Source organism: Rhipicephalus microplus, chromosome X, assembly GCF_043290135.1.
Source record: "Rhipicephalus microplus isolate Deutch F79 chromosome X, USDA_Rmic, whole genome shotgun sequence".
Taxonomy (NCBI): domain Eukaryota; kingdom Metazoa; phylum Arthropoda; class Arachnida; order Ixodida; family Ixodidae; genus Rhipicephalus; species Rhipicephalus microplus.
In genome coordinates, this window is record NC_134710.1 from 183,020,254 (window position 1) to 183,043,789 (window position 23,536).

General features: G+C 44.4%; 1 protein-coding gene across 2 annotated transcripts in view; it reads right to left on the minus strand.

Moving 5' to 3' along the window:
• Window positions 1-523: 523 nt before the first annotated feature.
• The window catches only part of LOC119177243 (nephrin-like), a 710,418-nt gene continuing 687,405 nt past the window's right edge, over window positions 524-23,536 (minus strand). Inside the window, exons 12-14 of one of the 2 annotated variants that reach the window (XM_075878328.1) lie at window positions 16,180-16,386; window positions 2,709-2,736; window positions 524-845 (exon numbers count right to left, since the gene is read on the minus strand). In XM_075878328.1, the coding sequence (XP_075734443.1) occupies window positions 827-845; window positions 2,709-2,736; window positions 16,180-16,386 (254 nt within the window). In that variant the 3' untranslated portion in view covers window positions 524-826. Of the gene's footprint in view, window positions 849-2,708; window positions 2,737-16,179; window positions 16,387-23,536 lie in introns of both variants that reach the window. The other variant, XM_075878329.1, reaches the window with a different exon arrangement.

Here is a 23,536-nt window from a genome sequence, read left to right on the forward strand (position 1 = left end):
ACAGGATATTATGCTCTGGGCCCGCGAACTAAGTCCTCTTCATCACTGACCTCACAATGTTTTTAACAACCTGAGAGGTTTCCATATGTCAACAAAAAATATAACGGGCCACTCTCACACCCAGCCTGTGAGATTCATATCGCTGTACATAGCGCAGGCTCAGAAAAAACTCGGCACAAGATTTGCAGGTTTCACCGTGTGTGGATCAAAAATAAAATCACGGTGCCGCAGCATTCTTTATACTACAGACGAGCAATATCAATGTGGCAGGAGTGATTAATCGCACCAGAGCGATTGATCACTCGAGACCCCAGCCACAAACAGGCACTGTTACAGCCCCATCAAGATTCTCATCATGCAAACTTTTTTAGGAGCAGCGTTTGAACAACTTTCCAGCGCTGTTGAATTACGCCACCAGCATTCTGATGTACGTTCATTCTGGTTCAGGGCTGTTGATGCAGCTGATTATTATTCGAAAAAAAATACTGCCAGCAGTGTGACACGTGAAATAGTTCCAAGGGTCATTTATGACTAACGGTTGTTGGCTTCCGCTGTACTGCAGGAAAGTTCACTTGTGTTGTCTGAAGTAGCGCAGTCCACTGATGCGGCAATCTGTTTGTCCTCTAACCAACAGCTGTCATTCATTTCCAGCACTAATAAAGTCACTCACGTCTATAGCGTTTCACGAGCGTTTTGTTCCTAAAGAGTGTCTACATTCACATCACAGCTACATCACGAATTCGGCCACCACTCAGTCACCACATGCCCATTAATGACGCTCTACGTCGGAAGGCAACTCGACGATTTCGGCCTCGACGGCTGTTTGTCACTTGACTTCTTGAAGGCTGCTGAGAATAAGGGCAAACAAGAAAGGAAGGAGAAAAAAGTGCGCTGTTAGATGTATCTCAGAACCAACGTTTGCTGTGTTAAGGAAAATAACATTTTTTTTGCTCGTTGAACAATGCGTGAGACATCTAAAATGCCAACTCCTCACCCTGTAAACCTAAGCAGATGAACAGTTGTTCTTTCAGTGGGCAAAAGTGTGTACCATTATTGTCTGATGATATTTGGTAAATCAAGTAAGCTTTGCGTGGTGCGCACCGGTATTAATTATGTCATGAATAAAATTAAAACTTCAAATGAAAAATACGCCAGTATATAGGCATAAGCAGACTCACTTGATCAGCAAACTCACTGCATTAGCACTTGATTACAATAGTTTTCAGATGAAGTTGAAGCATGTATTGAAGTTCAGAGAATTCATGAAAGGCTTTTGTTATGATCAAGCCACGTACGGAAGTAATCATTTGTTAGCTAACTTGGTGTACTACAATAGATTGATCAATTATTACACAAGTAAAATAACTAAGCATTGAAGGAATGTTATTCTGTTCGGTTTTTTTAACGTGAGTTGCTTTCATTAAAAATATTGCATTTGATAGAAACTTTCATCTTTCATGTATGTTTTTTTCTGTTCTCATAAAAAAAGACAACAAAGTCCAGTGATTCGAAGGGATTCCCAGAGCTTGTATGATTGCATTACATTGTTTTAGAAGACAATGCGTGTCCAAAAAAAAAACAGTCATCTCATGAAGCTTACTGTAAGCTGCACAAAAAATCATGAAAGGGGCTTAGAATGTTCTTCGAATATTAAGGCAAAATCCTTTAGCTGCACCCATGGCGATGTGAAATTAAATACTGACTCCATGCGGTAAAATATAGCCCTCATGCCATGGAGATCTCAACATGCCACAAAAGCGCAAGAAGCTATAACCTCGCCAGGAAAAACAGCCGAATTGTATATGACCCCGACTGGAAGAGAACCTAAGGCGCGCTTCTCCGAGTCTAGACTTCATATGCTTGGTGGGGCTATCACTACAGAGAACCGGTGTATAGCAGACGTCTTGCCTTTGTTTGTGCTCCTACTGAGTTTGTGCTTACGCCAACGGCGCGAAGGTGAAGTAGAAAGAACACGCCCAGCTCACGCGTACACTTCACTTTCATTCATTAAAATTTTTGGACCTCGCACGGCCTTTAGACATGAAAATTTACGTTTCCTCGTTAACACTTGATGCAGTAGCTGATGGATAGCATGATTGCACGTGTCACAGTATTTTGCTGTTATATTGAACAAAACATTTATAAATGTACCATGCCACCACCGAATACACTGCAGCGCTATTTATTGATAACTTGCTGTTTTTTCTTACCTTTAACTCTCATTTTTCCACTCCCCCTTTCCATTACCCCAGTTGAGCGAGCAGCCAACCCGATATGTGTCCAGTTAGCTTCTTGGCCCTTTCTATTTTTTTTTCTTCTGTTCTTATTCCCTGTTAGAACATGACCAATATATGTCGAATATATCATTTATTTTGTGTGTGGATATATATAAAAGAAAGCATTAGTGGGGGACCAACCATCAAGTATAAATAAATATCAAACGAGACTTTTGCTGAAATACGCATTATCTGAAAATGAGAAACAACTATCCTTTGCTTCTCATTCATTACTCTTCAACCTATTATACAGCCGTAATACGGTGTCAGTGTAAGTAAACTCGCACCTAATCAAAATTCAATTCATTTCACACAAAAAGGCTATTTCAGTGTAGCGATACTCGATTATTTAAGAAACATTTCCTAAAGAGACTGAGTGATAATTAGAAACCAGGAAGTCAAGTTACACGAAGACACAAAAGTGTGACTTACTATATTTCCGGTGGTCGCCTGCGCCGGCCTGGAAAAAATTGCAAATGAAACATCATGAATCCCTCGTAAATAGCACGGGAAGGAACACAAACGAAAATGTCCAGTCATTACGTATTGCAGAAGAAAATTCATTGCGCTGGTAGTCGTTTAGTAAAGAGTGATTATACTAGCCAACTAGTGAACTCTACAGAAGAGTGATTTCGACGCATCAACATCATCATCATTATCATTATCATCATCAGCCTGACTACGCCCACTGCATACCAAGTGCCTCTCCCATGATTCACCAATGAACCCGGTCTTGTGATTTTCGTTGGCCTGTTATGCCTGCGAACAATTAATTATCTTTGGCCAGCCTAACTTCCTGTCTCCCCTTTGTGCGTTTGCCTTCTCTGGAAAACCAGTCAGTTACCCTTAATGACCACCGGTTATCCTGCCTACCTGTTACGTGTGCGGCCCATGCCCATTCCTTCTTGATTTCAAATATAATATTCTTTACCACGGTTTCTTCCCTGACCCACTCTGCTCTCTTCTTGTCTCTTAAGGTTACACCTATGATTTCCGTTCCATCACTCGCTGCGTCGTCCTCAGTTTAAGCTGCACCCTCCTTCTAAGCGTCCAGGTTTTTGCTATGTAGGTAAGTATTGGCAAGATGCAGCTGTTATATACTTTTTATGGGTTATTGGCGGATTATCACTCATGTTTTCAGAATGCTTTCCTGTTGTGATCCACCCCGTCCTTATTCTTCTAGTTTTTTTTCACTCTCAGCTGCTCGGTTACTATCTGTCCTAATAGACATACTCCTATACAACTTCCAGCGTCTCTCAACTAATCGCAAAGTACTGTCTCTGCTGAGACGGTTGCACATTACTTTAGTTTTGTGCATAATATTTTAAGACCTACATTTATGCTTTCCGTCTCAATTTCGGTAATGATGAGCTGCAATTAGTCCCTTGAGCTACTCGTCAAGGCAATCTATTCAGCAAATCTCAGGGTACTAAGACTCTCTTCAATAACTTTATCCATAACTCTTCTCGATCTAGAGTCCAGAAAACATCCTGTAAACACTCGGTGAATAGAATTGCAGAGATCGTATCTCCTTGCCTTAAACCGTTTTTTTATCGAGACTTTGTCGCTTCCCTCAAGAAGAACTATGGTGGCTGTGGATCCACTGTAGATTCCTTCCTGTATGTTTATTGTAGAGTTCTTCGAATATAGCTATATGACATATACTTAGAAATTTTGGCGCAACCTCGACTCACGCAAACACTCACACAAGCACACACACTTACACCAGAGCAACACACACGACACGAGCGCTGCGTGTCGTGTGTGTTGCTCTGGTGTAAGTGTGTGTGCTTGTGTGAGTGTTTGCGTGAGTCGAGGTTGCGCCAAAATTTCTAAGTATATGATGTATAACCAACTAGCCCAACAACAAGTTTTATTATAGCTATATGATATATGCTATACACAGAGATGTACTGGTGGATTGTATTCCGCGCATTTCTTTATTTTCTTATTGATAGTATGAATATGGTCTATTGTGAAGCAGCCTGTATGAAATCCTGCTTGGTCTTTTAATTGATTGAACTGTAAGGTTGCCTATATATATTAGCTATTTTTAGTACTGTAGAGAACGGCCAGTAAGCTTATCGGCCTGTAATATTTAGTCTTTGGCGTCTTCGTTCTTATGAATTATGATGATGTTGGCGTCGTTCCAAGATCCTGCTACCTTTCCCGTCAAGAGACACTTCGCACATAAGGAAGACAGTTTTACAGCGACGGTGTTATGAGATCAATACTCGGTTTATGCGCTGCCGTAGTTTTCCGCTTCCACCACTACCGCGCCGGTGTCCGTAACCACAACGGAAGAAATTAGACGAAAAACCTAGTACCAATGACACAGTGGTTCTCAAACCCAGATACACTGGGTTCCAGTCCAGCATTCTACCACTGAGCCACGCCGGTGCTTGGAACTTGTTGGCAAACTTGCCTTAGGCAGGCTTGATGTCGTGAAATAAATCGCGTTTATATGAGTAATGAAGCGTTTTATAAGCGCAAAAGAACAATCAGTCGTCACACAATGCGAATAGCGTAATGAGTAGGTCGTCCAATGCTTCATCCCATTACAAAAGCTTGTTCTTATCACCTAATAACTGTGGCGCATACGCACTTCAGCCATAATTTCTCTTCTTTGTAAGTCATTGCATGAACAATTGGCACAAAATTTCTTGCAAGTGTTTAGCGGATAACACGCTTCTCAGAAGAATGACAAAAAATAGCATAGCGAATGGTGGCCTACTACCCAAGAGTTTATTATTAATGCTCTAGTGGGTATCAAGCAAGTGTGCTTGCAGCTGTTGTTTATTAAGTGTTAAGAAAGGTCGCTCTTTTAGCTTTCGCTGTGACTGTGCGGCGCCTTCTGCGCACACCTGGCGTTTTTACTGACAGAATTTCTCCGCATTGTAAAGCATGCTTTGATGAGGCATCAGCAGGATATTTGGGAGTGAGCAGAACGCTCGAACACGTATTTGGACAAAACACTACTGGCCAACATTGCTGAATTTTGTGCTGCGCTACGTAAGAAACTGCGGAAATTGCCAAAAGCGCAAAGCACCATGAATGAAACCAGCTGGTCTCCTCCAACCTACAGCGCCAGCAGATGCCCTTTTCTCACAAGTGGGAATGAACTTACTTGGCCTGTTTTTCACGTAGTTATCAGAGAAGCGATGGATCATCGTTGCAATGCACTATTGAGCTAGATATGCGGAGACAGCATTGCTTGTTCGGGGAACGGCGGTGGAAATAGCCTAATTCTTCATGAGCAACATTGTACTTTGGCATGGAGCTTGTACTGTGCTTATCACTGATCGGGGAAGAGCTTTAACGGCTGGCTTCGCAAATTTCAAGTTGATATTGACACAACCTGTCATAAGAAAACCACGGTGTATCATCCCCAAGCGAATGGATTGACAGAACGGCTCAACATAACGTTAACTGCATGTTGTCGATGTACGTCGACGTAGAGCATCGAACTTGGGACAGAATACTAGCGTACGCAACGTTCGCATACAGTACCGCTGTGCAGGAGACAACACGAATAAATCCTTTTCAACTTGTTCTTGGCCGACCAGTTACGATGCCCGTGAAGACAATGTTACTTGTCGATGACAACTGTGACCATGACCATAGCACGAGTGACTTCATGCAAAGAGTTGAAAAAGCAAGGCATCTGGCGTGACATTGAAGTCAGCAGTAACAAAAATATGATGCTTATCGGTGTAATTTGCGACGAAGAGACGTCAAGTAGGCTTCCGGAGACAAAAAATGAGTATGGACACCAGTATGCGTACGTGGGCTCTCCGAAGATGTACTTCGACGTTATTTTGGCCTCTACAACGTGCTTCGCCAGCTTGGTCTTTTGAACTATGAAGTTGTCTAAGAGGCGCAAGCAACATCATCCAGATGGCGGATCGCACAAAAGCTGTTCACGTCATTCAAATAAAATATACCATGAAAAACAACGAGCAATGAAGCAACACCGCAGGATGATGCCTGCTAATACCGTTAGTTACTATAAAACACCAGCCTGAAACCTAAACAACCATCGGGATGATACATTCTCGGAAGGTAGATATTGATGCCAGATACATTGAAAGTTTGCGCGCAAGTCGTTGGCTGCACCCTCAATGTTGCCTGTGGTGTGCATGCGAAACAGGACAAGCGAAGCGCCAGTGGGGACTGCCAGGATCGACGCTGACAACTCAGGCACGTGCGAGCTGCGGGAGATAAGAAAATAAGACGAGCTGTCGAACTTGGAAGAAGCCAAGGCGTTCTGGACATAAACACTTTTTCTGACTTCTTTGTTTGTAGGACACAAGTTTGCCCAATCGATCTATCTTATAAAGCCTACTTTTGAACTGTGCGTGACAAATTTTGTGAAGGTGCCGGGTTTAAACCAAGCTTTTATGAAGTTGGAGAAGGCAATTCGGAGCAAAGGAGACTCGGACCCACCGAGCTGACCACTGTTCACTGGCGCAGCAGCCGTCGATTACGCGGTGGGGACACTGAATTTTTCCTCTTTAAATATACAAGAGCAGTCGCAGTTCTCAGCGAAGACCTTACTGAGATGACTTCCCTGGTCGCGCCAACACAAATTGTAGGAGATCCGCCGATGACACCCAAACCTTTCCACAGCGACGCACACGAAGACGCAGAGGACTCGCTCGAGCAATTTGAGCGCGTCGCAAGGGTCAATAGCTAGGATGCTGCACGGAAGCTAGCACGTGTTTATTTTGTGTTGGAGGACTCTGCACGAACATGCTTTGAAAAACACGAGGCTGCCATCTCGACCTGGGATGACTTTCAACTGGAGCTACTTCCCACATACGCGAGTACGGATCTCAAGGAGAGGGCTGAGACCACTCTCCAAGCTCGAAACCAGCGGAACAATGAAAGCGTGGCTATGTATGTAGAGAACATACAAGGTCTCTTTCGCCGAGCATATTCTAACATGAGGGAGGACAAAACGCTTCACCATTCAGTGCGATGCATAAGACAGAAAATTTTCACCGAATTGGTTAGGAATCTGCCGTCCACCGTCGTGAAGTTTTGTTTGCAGGCGGCCACAATGAAAATAGCGCTTCAGAAACGAGCGATCATGTACAACCGCATCTGGTCATTGCCGCTGGTGTTGCGGCACCCACTGCCTTGATAAAGAGCATAAAGCTTTTACGCGAACTTGTGAGGTCTGTGGTGCGAGAGGAGCTGCAAAGGCAGCGACTCGATCACTGTGCTCCAGCTGTGTCGCCACTGGCCAACGTCATGCGTGAAGAAGTCAGACTGGTAGCTCGGGATCTCCAGCCCATTCGGGAACGTGAGCAGTATGCCCAGCCAGAAGTGTCACCATTGTTATTGCAGAAAGTCTCATATGCCGACGCTCTACATCAAGGACCCTCTTGCGTAGGGACATCGCAGCCCATTCGGTGTTCAGCACTGCGCCACCAAGCACGCTTCCGCCACCAGATAGAAGACCAAGAAAGACTGATATATGGCATGCTCCTGACAGGGTACTTCTCTGCTACAACTGTGGAGAGGCCGGCCACCTGTGTCGAATGTGCCACTACTGCCAGGCAGAGCTTCGGGGATTTACAGTGAATGCACCTAGGCCTAGAAACGGCGAGCGTCCTTTCAAAATTAAGCAGTACCTGTCGCCTCGTCAGTACCCATATGATCTTCAGCCACATCAGGCTCAATTGACATCATCGTAAAGATATCGGTCACCGAGTCCCCATTGATCATCAGCCTATCTCACTGCAAGGCGCCGTTCACCAAGCCCAGGTCGGGAAAACTAGGGCCAGCGACCTGTGGAGGTAAGGCCGCTGCCAATGCTGAAACAGAACCTCCAACGCTGACTCCGCGTGATAACGACGAACTAGTAAACCACTACAGCAATCATGGCGGCGCTCCTGACTTGCGTGTATTTGTTGACAGCTACGACGTCAACGCACTAGTGGATACAGGTGTAGATTACTCAGTAGTCAGTAGTGAGCTCGCTAGAACGCTCCATAAGGTACTGACTTCATGGGATAGACCTCTAGTTCATACCGCAGGGGTACACCTCATCGACCCGTGTGGTACGCGTACGGCAAGAATTGCACTAAGAGTTTTCGCATATGTCGCCACTTTCATTGGGTGGCCGAAAAGCTCTAGAGACATAAATATTGTCATGGACGTCCTGAAGGCTAATGGTGCTGCGATTAACTTGCCTGAACTTGTGTCTCATTTTTGAGCAAGCACACGACTGCAACCTTCGAAACAGAAGAAAAAGTCAATGATCTGTGTATTGCGGACGACAACGTGGCGGTAACTCCGAGTTCCAGTGTAGCTGTCAGGGTGAGAAGCAATGCGTTTAGTGATCATAAAGGGCTCGCTGAATGCAACACTTCACTCATACTTGAAAATGGAATCTGCATGGCAAGGGGCCTTGTGCAGCTTGGTGATAGTTGGGCTAACGTCTTGCTTTGGGAATAAAGTACAGCCCCTTGCGAAGAGGACTGTCATTGGAAGCATCCATGACCTCGTCCAAGTTGCAAACCTGAGCACCTCTGACACGTCACCACCTGATTTTCAAGACGTGGATTTCGTACTGTAACCCATTGACATTGACCAACGACTGTTGCGAAGCCAAAAGAGAGAAATAGAAAACCTTGTAAGAGAATTCGCCACGTGCTTTTGAACGCCATTAAAAGTCCGATGAACGCCAATGAAGAAACTCCACGTCATTGTCGACAAATCTGACAGACCCATCTGCCAGCACCCCTACAGAGTTTTACTGAAGGAAAGAGAAGCTATCGGAAATCAGGTCCAGGAAATGCTGAAAGACGATGTAATTCAGCTGTCGGCGAGTCCATGGGCGCCACCCGTGGTAATCGTTAAAAAGAAAGACCAGTTCTTACAATTCAGTATAGACTACCGAATGCTGAACTCTGTCACTAATCGAGATGTTTATCCTCTTGCAAGGATTGACGGCACTCTCGATAGACTACGGAGAAGCAAAATTCTTTGCTTCCCTAGACCTTAAAAGTGGGTACTAACGGATAAAAGTGGACGAACGTGATCGTGGGAAAACTTCATCTGTGACACCGATAAGGTTATACGAATTTAGGGTACTTCTATTCGGTCTTTGTAAGCTCCCGCAATGTTTCAGCAGATGATGGCCAGTGTGCTCTCCGGACCGAGGTGGTAGTCTTACCTTAATTATTTTGACGATGCGGTAGTTATTTTGGCTACCTTCAAGCAGCATATTTGCAACGGCTGCGATATGTGGTTAAAGCGCCTGGTTTGGCAGACCTAACAATTAAGCCACAGAAATGCCACTTTGGCTTCCAAGAGCTTACTATTCTTTGGCATGTTGTCAGTGCTTAGGGTATTCGCCCAGATCCTCAAACACCGTGGCAACAGAAACAAATTTCCAATACCAACGAACAAAAAATTGTTAGACGGTACCTGGGACTTTGCATTTATTATTGGCGCTTTGTAAGTTTTTTTTTGAAGATCGCCGAACCTCTAACGTGGCTGACAAAGGGAGATGCATTTTTCATTTGGCTGAAGAAACAGGAGGATGCCTTTGATGAGCTGAGGCAGCGCCTTCGGAGCCATCCTGTCCTCGCCCAATTTGAATGAGGAAGCCGATACTGATATTCACAATGACGCAAGCAACTCGGATCTCGGGGCCGTCCTTGTTCAGTGGCAGGATGGTGTAGAGCGGGTCATTGCGTACGTTAATCGTACACTTTCGAAGGCTGAGGCCAATTACTCAACGACAAAATAATAACGCCTTGCGGTTGTTTAGGTAATAAGCAAGTTTTGTTCATACTTATACGGCAGGCCTTTTCGAGCCATCAGCGATCACATTCACTGTACTGGCACGCAAATCTTAAAGATGCATCAGGACGTCTTGCGAGTTGGAGCCTACGACTGGAGGAAGACACAATAACCTTCCTGTGTAAGTCTGGTCGCAAGCACAGCGATGCTGACTGTTTGTCCTGTGCACCGGTTGATTCTACGGAAGCAACCTCAACATAAATTGAACAGCACGTTCCTTTTTTGGGAGCTATCACTGCATGAGAGATGGCGCAGCCACAAAAAAATGAGCGCGAGTTGCTGATGCTGATAAAGTACTTAGACGGACAACCCGTTGACCTTCCTCGTGTTTTTTCTCAAAGTCTGTCGTCGTTCATACTCAGAAATGACGCCTACTACAAAGGAAATTTCGAACCCAGCATGAAAAGCCTGCTTGTCGTTCCTTGAGCGCTACGACCCGATAACTTCAAAGCATGCCACAATGACCCATCAGCAGGACATTTGGGAGTGAGCAGAACGCTGGCACGTATTTGCACAAAATACTACTGGCCGAAATGGCAGAGTTCTGCGCAGCACTACGTAGAATGTTGCCGAGATTTCCAAAGGCGCAAAACATCACCAGTGAAACCTGGTGGTCTCCTCTAACGATTAGCGGCACAATATGCCCATTTCGCACAAGTGGGAATGGACTTATTGGGCCCATTTTCCACGTCGTTCTCAGCGAAGCAATGGGTCATCGCTGCAACCGACTATAAAAATAGATATACGGAAACAGCATCACTTGTTCGGCAGCGGCTGGGGAAGTAGCCGAATTCTTTATGACCAACATTGTACTGTAGCACGGAGCTCCTACTGTGCTTATCACTCATCGGGGAGCAGCGTTTACAGCTGGCCTGACATATACCATTATGAGATCGACACACACCTGTCTTAGAAAAACAACAAAGTATCATCCCCAAGCAAACGCATTGAGAGAATGGCTCAGCAGAACGTTGACTTGTTGTCGATGTACGTCGACGTAGAGAATCTAACTTGGGACAGAATACTACCGTACGCAATGTTCGTGTGCAGGGGACAACACTAACGAGACCTTTTCAACTTGTTTTTGGCTGAACAGTTTCGACGCACCGGGATACACTTGTCGATGACAACTGCGACCAAGACCATAGCACCAGTGAGTTCACCGAACTAGCTGAAGAAGCAAGGCAGCTGGCGCTACATCACATGCAGCAGCAACAAAGAGGCAATGCCGATTGGTATAATTTGCGACGAAGAGACGTCAAGTTCACTCCTGGAAACAAAGTATTGGTATGGACACCCGTGCACGTGCATGGGCTCTCCGAAAAGCTACTTCGACGTTATTTTATCCCCTACAAGGTGCTTCACCAGCTTGGTCCTTTGAGCTATAAAGTTGTCCCAGAGGAGCAAGTAACACCATCCCGATGGCAGCACCGCACAGACACTGCGCACGTCATCTGAATAAAGCCATACCATAAACGACACCGAGTAACGAAGGAACACTGCTAATTGATGCCTGCTACTACCGGTATCTACTATGAAATACCAGCCTGGAACGTATACAAGCATCGGGACCATGAATTCTTGGAAGGGGGATAATGATGCTAGATACATTTAGGTTCGCGTGCCAGTCGTTTACTACGCCCTAAATGTTGTCTGTGGTGCGCATGCGAAACAGGACATGCGAAACGCCAGAGAGGACTGCCAGAATCGACGCTGTTAACTCAGGCACGTGTGAGCTGCGCGATATAAAAGAAGAATTTGCGGTGCCAAACTTGAAAGAAGTCAAGGTGTTCCGGACATAAGCACTTTTCTCTAACTTGTTTGTTCATAGGACACAAGGTTCGCCCATTTTAGCTATTCTATTACTGTCTACATTTTCAACTGTGCTTGACAATGTGTCTGATTTTTGCCTGCGCACAAATTCGCCTTCGCAGCTTTTAGGCTTCTGCTACTTTTTACAGCCTGCTCAATTGTCTACACGTTATACCTTCTGACGTCGGCTACCTCACGCCTATTCATTAACTTCGAAATTTCGCTAGCTCTATCTTGTCAGTCGCACTTGAAACTTGCTTGTCTTGTCTCTTAATAACATTTTTTGTCTCCTGAGTTAGTTTGCTAGTCCTCTGTCTAGTGACTGCACCTCAGGCTTACATTGCACAGTCTTTGATGATACTAGTAGGATTATCGTTCATTGTGGCAGCGCTAACGTCGGTTACGTTTTTTAGTGCCTCAAATCTATTTTGAAGCAAAACTCTGAATTCCTGTGCTTTCGATCTCGCCACTAGTTCAAGAATTGACTGCATTGATATTGAAATGATTAATTGCATTGCAAATATGTCGTGTGAGTTTGCACAAAGTAAATTTGGAGTTTTGAATGAATTGATTTAAATCTGACGTTCATGCTAGCGACAAGCGGCCTCTTCCAGTTATCTTTCTTTCCCTTTTGCTTTATAATTACCACATATCTGAAAGCTACATATATTGCTTCTTATCTTTCCTTAGCTTTTTGTGGTGAAGTCAAGCGATACATGCCATTTGATTCATTTTTTTTTCAATTCACTCAAAACACAACGATGATTGTTCGGTTTCTACACTTAGAAGTAGAGATCCTGCGGAACGCCATGGTGAAGGGCTCTGGAAGTTTTGACCATCTGATGTTATTTAACGTGCACCTCAATCATAGTACGGGGCCTCAAACCATTTCAACTATTCACACTTCTCAAATGGTGACTCAAGGTAAGAAGAAATCACGAGAAAGGAACACAAAACACAAGCGCTGACTCTCACCTGAAATTTTAATGACATGCCATATTCACACTCCGTTACTAACCAATTCGGCTGAATGAATTCTTACAAACTTGTCCAGTAGCCAGTTATTCCACCTACACTGAATTGCAGCTACCACGGCCAAGATTCAAGCCCGCGACCTTCGGGTCAGCAGTCAAACACCTTAACCTGGTGAATGCGACAGGTATTTCCACCAAGCGAACAAGGTTGTTTCAAGCCAGTGAGACTAAAATAATCATCCCGATTCATTTTCGGGGCTAGAGAAATGGTGGTGCATATGGGGCATATAAAAAATGTTGTGAAAATGAAACATTATACAAAGCTTCTACTGATATAAAGCCGCATAAACATTAAGGCTAATCAAAATAAAGGCATGACATAAAGGCAAATCAAACATTAGAACTGCTTTCATCACGCGTCTTTCCCTCAGCCATGGCCGGACTACCACCTCGTGGAGGAGAGAGTCTAGCCCTGACGTGAATCACCGTGGCCTTCTTCCTCTTTCGCTGGCAACTCTAGCCTTCGCGGGCGTGCTCCCAGTGGCCGCCTTCATCCACACGCACAGCTAATCAACCTCCTGCTCTCTATTCCACTGCACCCCACCTGCTCCGTTCCCACCATAGCTTCGCCTCTCCTCCTCTCAGCCCAGCGTCACGCTCTCCCCTTCACTACCCTTCACTTACCAGGCTTAACCACACTAGACTTTTTTCTCACTCACTTAGCTTTCCTCATGCTGTCTCTCAATTATGCTATCGCAGCTGGGCTAGAAAGTGCGTACTATGATCTCCAAAAATGCACCTCGATTGTAAGCAGCTCAGCTGTTAATACGCATAGAGCAACGTTTCCAACTGCCTTGAGCCCGGAACATAAATGAATGTGAGTGGTTGACGTCATGCAGTAGGGATGGGAGAATGTCCAGGCCGTTACTTCGATCACGCTCCGCGCAGCATTTGCACGATATTGCGATGAGAATTTTAGATGCCCCCACTTCAAAATAACACACATACCAAGTCATTTGCTCTATAGGACTTCCCTTCTTTTGCATTCATGTATTTGTACGCATTGCTGTTTTATACGAAAACGATGCGCTGAAATGCTGCATGATAGAGATAATTTCGTAGTTTCCAGTTAGTTTTTTGTAAGAATTTAGACTTTCCTCCGAAAGGTAGATTATTTCAGTTGAAGCAATATATCAGACAACTAGCCCAGTAATCATGATTTTGCCCCGCCGTGGTGGTCTAGTGGCTAAGGTACTCGGCTGCTCACCCGCAGGTCGTGGGATCGAATCCCGGCTGCGGCGGCTGCATTTCCGATGGAGGCGGAAGTGTTGTAGGTTCGTGTGCTCAGATTCGGGTGCACGTTAAGGAACCCCAGGTGGTCGAAATTTCCGTAGCCCTCCACTACGGCGTCTCTCATAATCATATGGTGGTTTTGGGACGTTGAACCCCACAAATCAATCAATCAAAATTCATGATTTTCAACGGTGTATTTGCCGCAATAAACCTCTCATTACTAACTAAATCAATGAGTATGTTGTACCGCAAACACAACGAAACATAAAAAATTGCACTTGATGTCAGTGAACACCGGCTGTCATAACGCTAGGAAGATGATCCTTTGAAGCAGAGGTGGATAAACACTGCACTGTGCCCGTTGCGTGGTCCCGCGTACAAAATTTTGAGACAGCTTAACCTCCGACACTAAACTGGCGGGAGGATAGTACTCCCGGTCCACTAATTATCCAGGATTGCCCACTCTACTTACCAAGCGCAATGTGCCTGTGGAGAGCGTGCTCGGGACATCAATGCGCTCCACTGTACGGAGATTTAGCCCATCCGCAACAGCAACGCCGTTTATAAGACAATACGTTTTCTTTCATTCTCGATCATTCGAAGCTCCGCCTCTACTAATTGGCTACAGCTGACATGTGGAGGCTTATATACCTGACAGGCGCATTTATAGCTTACTACAACATCAGGTAACAATGACTGCATCGAAGAATTCTTCCACCAATGGAGTCGTACTACGCGGTTCAGTTCCTTCGGATGGCATTCTCTCTTGAGCATTCATGTTAGGTGCTAACCGGTTTAAAGCCTTAAAATTGGCCTAAACACGCGCGAAGACGCATAGACGATTTTCCGCAGTGGAGCCCGGCGCTTCCGTGTGTCATCGCGTGACCGTAAACCGGCCTTTTTCATCCGTGAACGTAAACTGGCCTTGCCCGTAAACTGCCCGAACACGTGACTGTAAACTGGCCTTGCCGAAGCGTCGGTAGCTGAGTTTAGAAACTAACATGGCGGCTCCCATGCGGACGTGATCACCCAACTCGGTCCCAACCCACGCTTGCTACTGCCCACTGTCGTCACAGCAATAAAAGAATGATGAAATAGTACCGCTTCGTGCCATGTCACGGTAATGACATCAGGTGTGTATTATCTTCATTAGGAAGATTAGCTGTGTTTCTTTAGCCATGCCTGCTCAACCTTGTCTCGGAGAATTTAAGGATCAATCTAGCAAGACCGCAAAGTACCGATGAATACATTGCTCTCGAAGCTTCAGTACGTAAATAAAAAGCAAACAAGCGCATGCGTTGCGAACCTACGGGTCACACAATGCAGGACAATAAGACAGACCCGGATGGAAATTTCAGCAATAAGTACCGCCATGTTGACTTTTTCTATTGTGGCCGTCTTTCTGCCGTGGCCTCCTGCTGCTGCACATCCGCATCACGTCCTCTGCTTGGCATTCCTATTGCACCTGCTTCGATTTTATTCGCGCGTGTGCAGACGCTACGGGTACGCCGAGAAGACGACGCGAAGCAGTTGTTGAGCATTGCCGCAGAATGCCATTGCAGAAAGACGACCATGGTAAGGAGACGTCCATGGTGTTGTGGCATCATCCATATTTATTGAGCAAACCTGCTGCGGAATATCATCAATAGACTGGTCATTTTAACACGTGCTCGTTGTCCGCTGCAGTGAAACATGAAGTGCTATAAGCTTCACACTCTTTACAATGGCTAAATGTTGAGCTATAACTGGCAGGTGTTGAACGAGCCGATATGAACACATGAATTCAGTGGAAGAGACGGACAGAAACAAAATGCTGAATATATAACGGGTCGTCGTCTTCTTTTGCGCCCGTGCTTGCAAGCCCTACTCTCTATACATTCTGCTGATCATTTTTTAGCAAACGAAAACTAAAACAATAATGTAGGCACTACTCAGTTAGTCGTGAAACCTTGACGCAGAATTTCGAAGATAGTCTAGATAAACGCGTATCGTATATGTATACATACGGTAGTATTTCTTTTTTAGACGAAGACCGATGAATACTGCAGCTGGGAGTAGTGTGACCAAGGCTGCAGAAAGAGCGCACGCAATCGTCACGAGCTTCGAACAGCAGCCGTTTTGTTCCTGGCTAGCGTCTTCTTCATCCGGAAGCAGTTCCTCCTTTTGGTTGGCGTCAGGTAGCAAGGACTGCTGCTTTGTTCGCCTCTCTTGGGCTGCAGAGAAAAAAGAGAAGAAAAACATCAGACAAAATGTTTTGTTGTAGCGCGTGACATTTCAGGCACCACTCTTCACTTTTATTTGGAAATACTGTCATAAACTTAACACCAATAGCCCATTTTTAGAGCGAAAAAATCTAAATATTTCTGCTAGCCCTACGCTTATCATGAACATCAGACCTAGTAAAAACGCTGGCAGTACAATTGAATGAATTCCTGTTACGAGATGATCGCACGAAGCATCTAGAAAGAAAACTGCTCTCAGAGTTGGCACAATAAAAACATTTACCATTTATTGCATGCAAGAGTCAATGATGCATTGTAGTTAGCGCTATATAGATCTAAACCCTTGTATTGTTTTTTTGCTATGAGACATTACGATGCACACATAACACCACGAAGCACTCAGTTACGCATGCGGTGTATTGTGCATAGAATGTCTGCTGCCCCACCTTACAGAATGCATTCAGAAACTTTCTGCACAACAAACTAAATTACTATTGCGTAAAACTACAAATTATTATCGCCTATCCGAGGTTTTTTAAATTGCAGCTAAGTGCATGTACGCAGGTATTACTGAGTTCAGGGGTATGTGGCGGCCATGGATCAGAGTCGAACCCACGCACTCGTGCTTAGCTGCGCCACGCACCTTAACTGTAAACAGCCCCGTTGTTACCCCGAACGTATGGCACTCTACACAAGTATAAAAACCTCGGAAACAATCCGTATTGTCTACGGTCAGTCGCCCCGCAGGTCGCGGGTTTAAATCCCGGCTGCGGCAGCTGCATTTCCGATGGAGGCGGAAATGTAGGCCCGTGTGCTCAGATTTGGGTGCACGTTATAGAACCCCAGGTGGTCGAAATTTCCGGAGCCCTCCACTACGGCCTCTCTCATAATCATATGGTGGTTTTGAAACGTTAAGCCCCACATATCAATCAACTACGATCAGTCGTATGCGTACATGCAGGTTCTGCCGCGGTAACGTGTGACCTGGCAAAATATAGGAAGGCTGTATTAGTGCATTATTCCTTTTTTGAACTCACCAACAGGTCTACTTGGCAGAACACAGTATCAGATCTGCTTCAATGTGATTTCCGGATCCTGCCTTCAAAATGAACAGTAGGTTCTATGGTAGGATGATGGATGAGTGTGGATTCACCCAGTCTTTCTGGGCGCATTAATGAGGTTGAGTGAGGCGCCTAGCACAAATTAGGAAAATTGTTTGCACTTGGAATTTCCTCTGGTGTTGTCTCAAAGTGTTGTCATGGCTTGCTAAGAAACGGAAAAGCCGCCGTCCCCATGATGAAGCCCAACGTCGAGCTCTTCTATATTCCTTGCTCCGATTTGATCTTATCCTGGTGATGATAGTGTCACTCGTCGTCTTCTGCACAATATTCAACATCCTCCGTGCCCGAACACTGGCGAGTGACGACGAAAAACACAAATACACACAGTTTCTAAGTACACACTTTTTGTTCGTGGGTTCTTGTACAAGGTCACAGTCAATCCATTAAGGTTAGTCGGACTCTTCACCGATGTTTGGTCTTCCAGCGATGCTTCCAACGTTTGTTTAACTCTCGAGCCTTTAAACATGTTTCACTTGATGTAGTTGCACGGTCGATGAGCAGTTTTCGTTCATGTGCAAACCGATGATGCTGACTTTTCCACAAGGGTCTGCAGGAGCTATTTCTGAAAAGTTTTCACGAGTTCTTGGTCTTATCTGCAGTCACCTTGGAATCATCAGCTTTACTTCTTTGCCTTAATCTGAACTTTCCCACTTTTAACTTTTACGCTCTTATGGTATTTTTTTCTCACAGATGAAATAAGACATATGATTTTCATTTCCTTCAACCCTGGCGTATGGAGATTTCTCAAAGAGCATAGGCTACGATCAGTATAATGGGCTTGCTTCAGCGTTCTTGTAGTTTTCCTTTGTTTTTTTTTCTAGTGACTAACTGGCCTTGTTTCGCTTTCTGCATGTAATTGTACATATTGTTGCGAACGCTTATTAAATTGGTGACCTGTAGTTTTATGCAGGCACTCATCTTCAAGATCTGGTGGGTAGTCTTATGAAGTTTCAAATGTTTTCCGCTTTCCCTTGATTGATTTGTGGGGTTTAACGTCCCAAAACCACCATTTGATTATGAGAGACGCCGTAGTGGAGGGCTCCGGAAATTTTGACCACCTGGGGTTCTTTAACGTGCTCCCAAATCTGAGTACACGGGCCTACAAATTTTCCGCCTCCATCGGAAATGCAGCCGCCGCAGCCGGGAATCGAACCCGCGACCTGCGGGTCAGCAGCCGAGTACCTTAGCCACTAGACCACCGCGGCGGGGCCTGCTTTCCCTTGATACAGGTTTCTTCCACCAGGTACGACTGAGTTGCTGATGTGATCTTGTCATTCAATGCATGGGCACAGCATCTTCACGAAGCTTCGGAAGTTGTGGAAGGAGTCTCTGGCCTCTGAAGTTGTGCTTCGGCGCCTATTGTACTCTCTGCTGTAAGAGTGCATGTCTCTGTGTTTTCAGTGTGCTCTTCTATTCCTCGTAAAGTCGACTCATCAAGCGTCCGGCTGACAAGACCATCATTGAGGAAGCATTGGCTATGTGTTAGTGCTATAGACGAAGAACCCAGTTTTCCTTCCACTTCAGTTGTAATCCACTCTTTTATTAATTCCAAATCAACACTCCCAGCTTTTATAGCGTCTGCAATCTGGTACTCTGCCCTCACTTTCGCTCGAATATTCTGGTGAACATAACAGTCTGCTTCCTTCATCGCCGCTTCTATACAATGAGTGGGAACTGCATCTTTTACCTCAATGTCAATTTCTTGGAGAATCCTACACTGTAAACCAAATTACACCCATATAGGTGTTTTATGGTGTCTATAACTCACACCCCAACACCCCACGAAATGGGTGTATCAAGCAGGGCTACACCTATATCGTGGGGCGGATTTCCGAATTTACACCCTATCGCACAAACATTTCTTCGGGTGTAAAGACAAATTCACACCCAAGTGGCCTTAAGGGAGTGAGGGTGTAAAAGCGAATGTACCCAAGTAATCTTAAGGGCGTAAGGGTGTAATATTGCTATGACACCCTAACACCCTTAAAAAACAAAAGTAGTGTAAAGGTGTAATTGCTCAAACAACAAAAAGGGTGTGGGGGTGTTCATGCTGAATAATGCCCCAACACCCATGCGAAAAATACCATAATTCTAAAGTTACCCCTTTCCAGTAAGCCCCTGTGGAAGCACGTGAAAGCTTACCCTTTAGCTAGACCATTCATGTGCAGATGTCCTATTGTAGTGGCTCCTGCCACAGTGTGGTAATCCTGGCCTTAGCACAGCTTTTATGGTGCATATATGAAGCACGGCATATAACACGTAATCCTAGCTTAATGCAAAGGCATCACTCAAAATGAGCTGCCACACATAACACGACGTTCACAAAGTCATGCCATTGTGCAAAACGAAATCAAGCTTCATTTTATTAGGCACAGAGAACATACAGGATTCAGAGACAAATTGCACCTTAATCAAAAACCTTTTTCAATAGTGCAAAGCAGAATGCCATTTGCTACAAAAGAAGACCGGAAATCAGACGTCAATGGTACGGCATGGAGCTCTAACGACCAATGCATGCATATCAAAGTACAACAAAACAGCCTTTATTTGCACTTAAGAATCAAGAACTAATTTTAACATGCTTCAATGCAGCACAAAAGCACAGTGCAGTGAAGCATACACACAGTAGGAAGAGTAGTGCAATGCAGCATGCCTTGTTTCTCCAATATACTGAAATAATATATCAATGCACACTACAATTACCACAATGGTACGCCGCAGTTTGCATGTGTTGTGGCATGCCTTATGCATATTATGCAAGGCTAGTGGTATTCTAATGAATGTAATGACAAAACAGTCTTAAAATGGCATTTTCATTTCACAATAACCCTTGTGTGTTCAGACATTCAGAATACTGGGGAAACAATACAGGAGTGAAAACAATAGGCAAAATTACAATAGCTTAACAGTGTCACTAGATACTAACCACGCAGAATAAGTGATTTAACGATGTAAAATATCAAGCGCATCACATAATATGTCCCCCTGAAACAATGCAACATCAAAGAACATAAAATGGGCACACATAAGCAGGGTGAAAGAGTAACCACTTACAGCTAGCAGAGGTGGAGCAGCCAAGCTATCATCTGGAGCAATATTTTGGAGCATCATATCTTGCTTTTCTAGGGAGAAAATCTAAATTTGTAGCAGGTTTTAGGAAAAACAAACACAGCATTTTTGAGCTTGAAATTTCAAATTTACAGCATTGATTGATATGTGCAGTTTAACGTCCCCAAACCACCATATGGTTATGAGAAACGTCGTAGTGGAGGGCTCCGGAAATTTTAAACACCTGGGGTTCTTTAACGTGCACCCAAATCTGAGCACACGGGCCTACAGCGTTTCTGCCTCCATCGGAAGTGCAGACACCGCAGCCATGATTCGATCCCACGACCTGGGGGTCAGCAGCCGAGTACCATAGCCCCTAGACCACCGCAGTGGGGCTCCAAATTTACAGTAGTACAACAAATTATACTGAATCACACACACAAAAAAGTATATGTAGAAATTATTTGACATACGCTAATTCATTCAAAATACACGAGAGTGCAGCTATTTCAACAAAAGCACTCTTGAACTGTCCCACAGTGCAAACAATGCTACCCTCCCTATATACGAATGTTCCTCGACTCGAATCTCATCCTTCACTTGTACTAGCTAAGCACAGCGCCACCGCTTGTCTAAAAATGACGCTGCGTTTCTTGAGAATCGCAGCAGATTATCCCTGATATTGAGTGACTTGCTCTGCCAAGAGACTGCGCTGGAATCAATTTTCTTAAGTCAAGGTGAAGCATTTAGTGAAGGGATGTTTTAAAATACGGGTGTAAAACTCGCAGTGGCATTTGGTGAGCTTGTCCAACTGTTTGACAGGCAACCCGGAAATTCCAGATATTCGTAAAGGAGGAGCTCAAGGGGGTGGCGAAAAGAAAAAAAGTGGCACACGATTTTCTTTATCGTCGCTCAAGGCTGCAAAAACCTCATAAATCACTCTGAAAGACGGCCAGCACTTATACTAGCACTCGTTATTGAATGGCATCTGCATGGCAGAGTAAAATAGGGACCAAAATATTTTGTGTCCTGTAAATCAAAAAGCACTTTTCCGCAGAGCGAAAGCATATTCTGGCAAAAGCGACTTGAAAAGCGTTATGGACGTCATAGAAATGGGGGGGGGGGAGTAGAACTTTCTTTTAAACCGTTCTACTCTTTTCTTTTGCTGTGAGGTTAGAATATAGTCAATTAAAAGTTATAATTACGGTTGGCACATCTGTATTAGATTGGATGATGATGACCCCGCCTCGATGGTTTAGTCGCCAAAGAACTCAGCTGCATTTTTCATGCAGGTGGAAATGCTGTAGGCCCATTTCCTTAGATTTGGGTGCACAAGAACCCCAGGCGGCCGAAATTTCTGGAGCCCTACCCTAAAGCGTCTCATAATCAAATCGTGGCTTTAGGAAATTAAACTGCACACATCAATCAATTGGATGGTGATGCGCAAGCTTAAGTTGAATAATGGATTTTATGTTTCTTGATAAAATTAACAATACTGAGAAATAATTGAGGCTGGTTGGGCACTTCATAATGGTTTTGAGCAAAATTAGGAAATTGTATCCAATTGACACAATTGGCACGGCTGCTGTTCTCTTGAACATGCAAATATGAATACGAAAATATCATGTAATATTTTGCTACAGACATTAAACATGTGCTGTGAATAGACATGAATGCCTGAATTGAATAGTCAATTTCACGTCAAAACCACGACCGCACAAAGAAAACACATGACCAGGACGGGTGCTCACTAGCAGCTGTTTGTACCTTATATTCATAATATACTATATATTCATACGTACAACCTTAAAAAGGTGGCGAGCCGGCATGAAGTACTGATCGTGTTAGTGCCCCTAACAAACTAGCAAAATTGCGCCGGTGCATCGCTGAAAATCATGCTGAGCAGCTGAAAGGCTGTAAAAAGAAGCATGCGTGGCCATTCACGAAGTCTGCCACTGAAGTGGTTTACAAAATACCCCTATCGTGCAGAAAGACACATGTTAGCCAGACGACGAGGCGCTGCGTCAATGATCGAGCAAGGGAACACGCCCTTACGGCAAAGAATAACGACGGTGCCCGTTCAAGACCACATTTCACTTCATGTGGATTCACACCAAGAGCCATTTTGATGGGCTTTCACAAAAAAAAGGGGTATCAATTGCGTTAACAAAACTTCACTCATCATGTATGAGCTGGAAGCACGGTATCTAGCGATCATGTGTCCTATAGCGTGATTAGGTAAGGGACGGCCCGAGTAGGTTGCACAAGCGTTGACAAAAAGTGGGTTTACATCAGCCTATTTCCTCAAGAAATCAACAATTACAAATGAGTGCCCATTCCGTTTATGTGTTTTCTTCGTTTGTGTGGTCGTCATTTTGGTGCGAAATTGACTAATAGTTAATGCAAACATGCACCAACTATCCCAACAGCAAGTTCTACTACATATTAATGCTACTGCTGCACATGTAAACAACAATAGCATGTGCAGTTAGTTCCCTTAGAACTGTGAAAAAAGCGGCACTATACAGTGCCTCAGAGGAGGCACTTTTAGTATATTTTTTGGTAAAAAAAGGGCTTAATAAGCATACGACCTTTTTCTGTCTTCATGACACACTGTTAGGGTGATATCATGCTAAACGCCCAGCCGTTTCGGCGACGATCTCAAATGCATTCGAAAAATATTGTGCTGATGAACTGTATTGAAACCAGTGAAACAGTAGGATATTTCGGAGAGAAAAAATGTTTGGTCGCAAGGTTGCCGTCGGAACTTTCCAGGATGTCGTTTGGGTGTGTGTGAAAAAATTTATTTTAAAAGTACGTTCTATAACAAACTTGGTCTACATGTTGAGTAAAGGTTCTTGTGTAAGGTGTTTGAAGCTCAGTAATATTATTGCAACTATACTGGCACATATGCTTCTAAGAATTTATTCAAAATGTGCTTTGTTTGCAATTTCTTTATTGCAATACTGCAT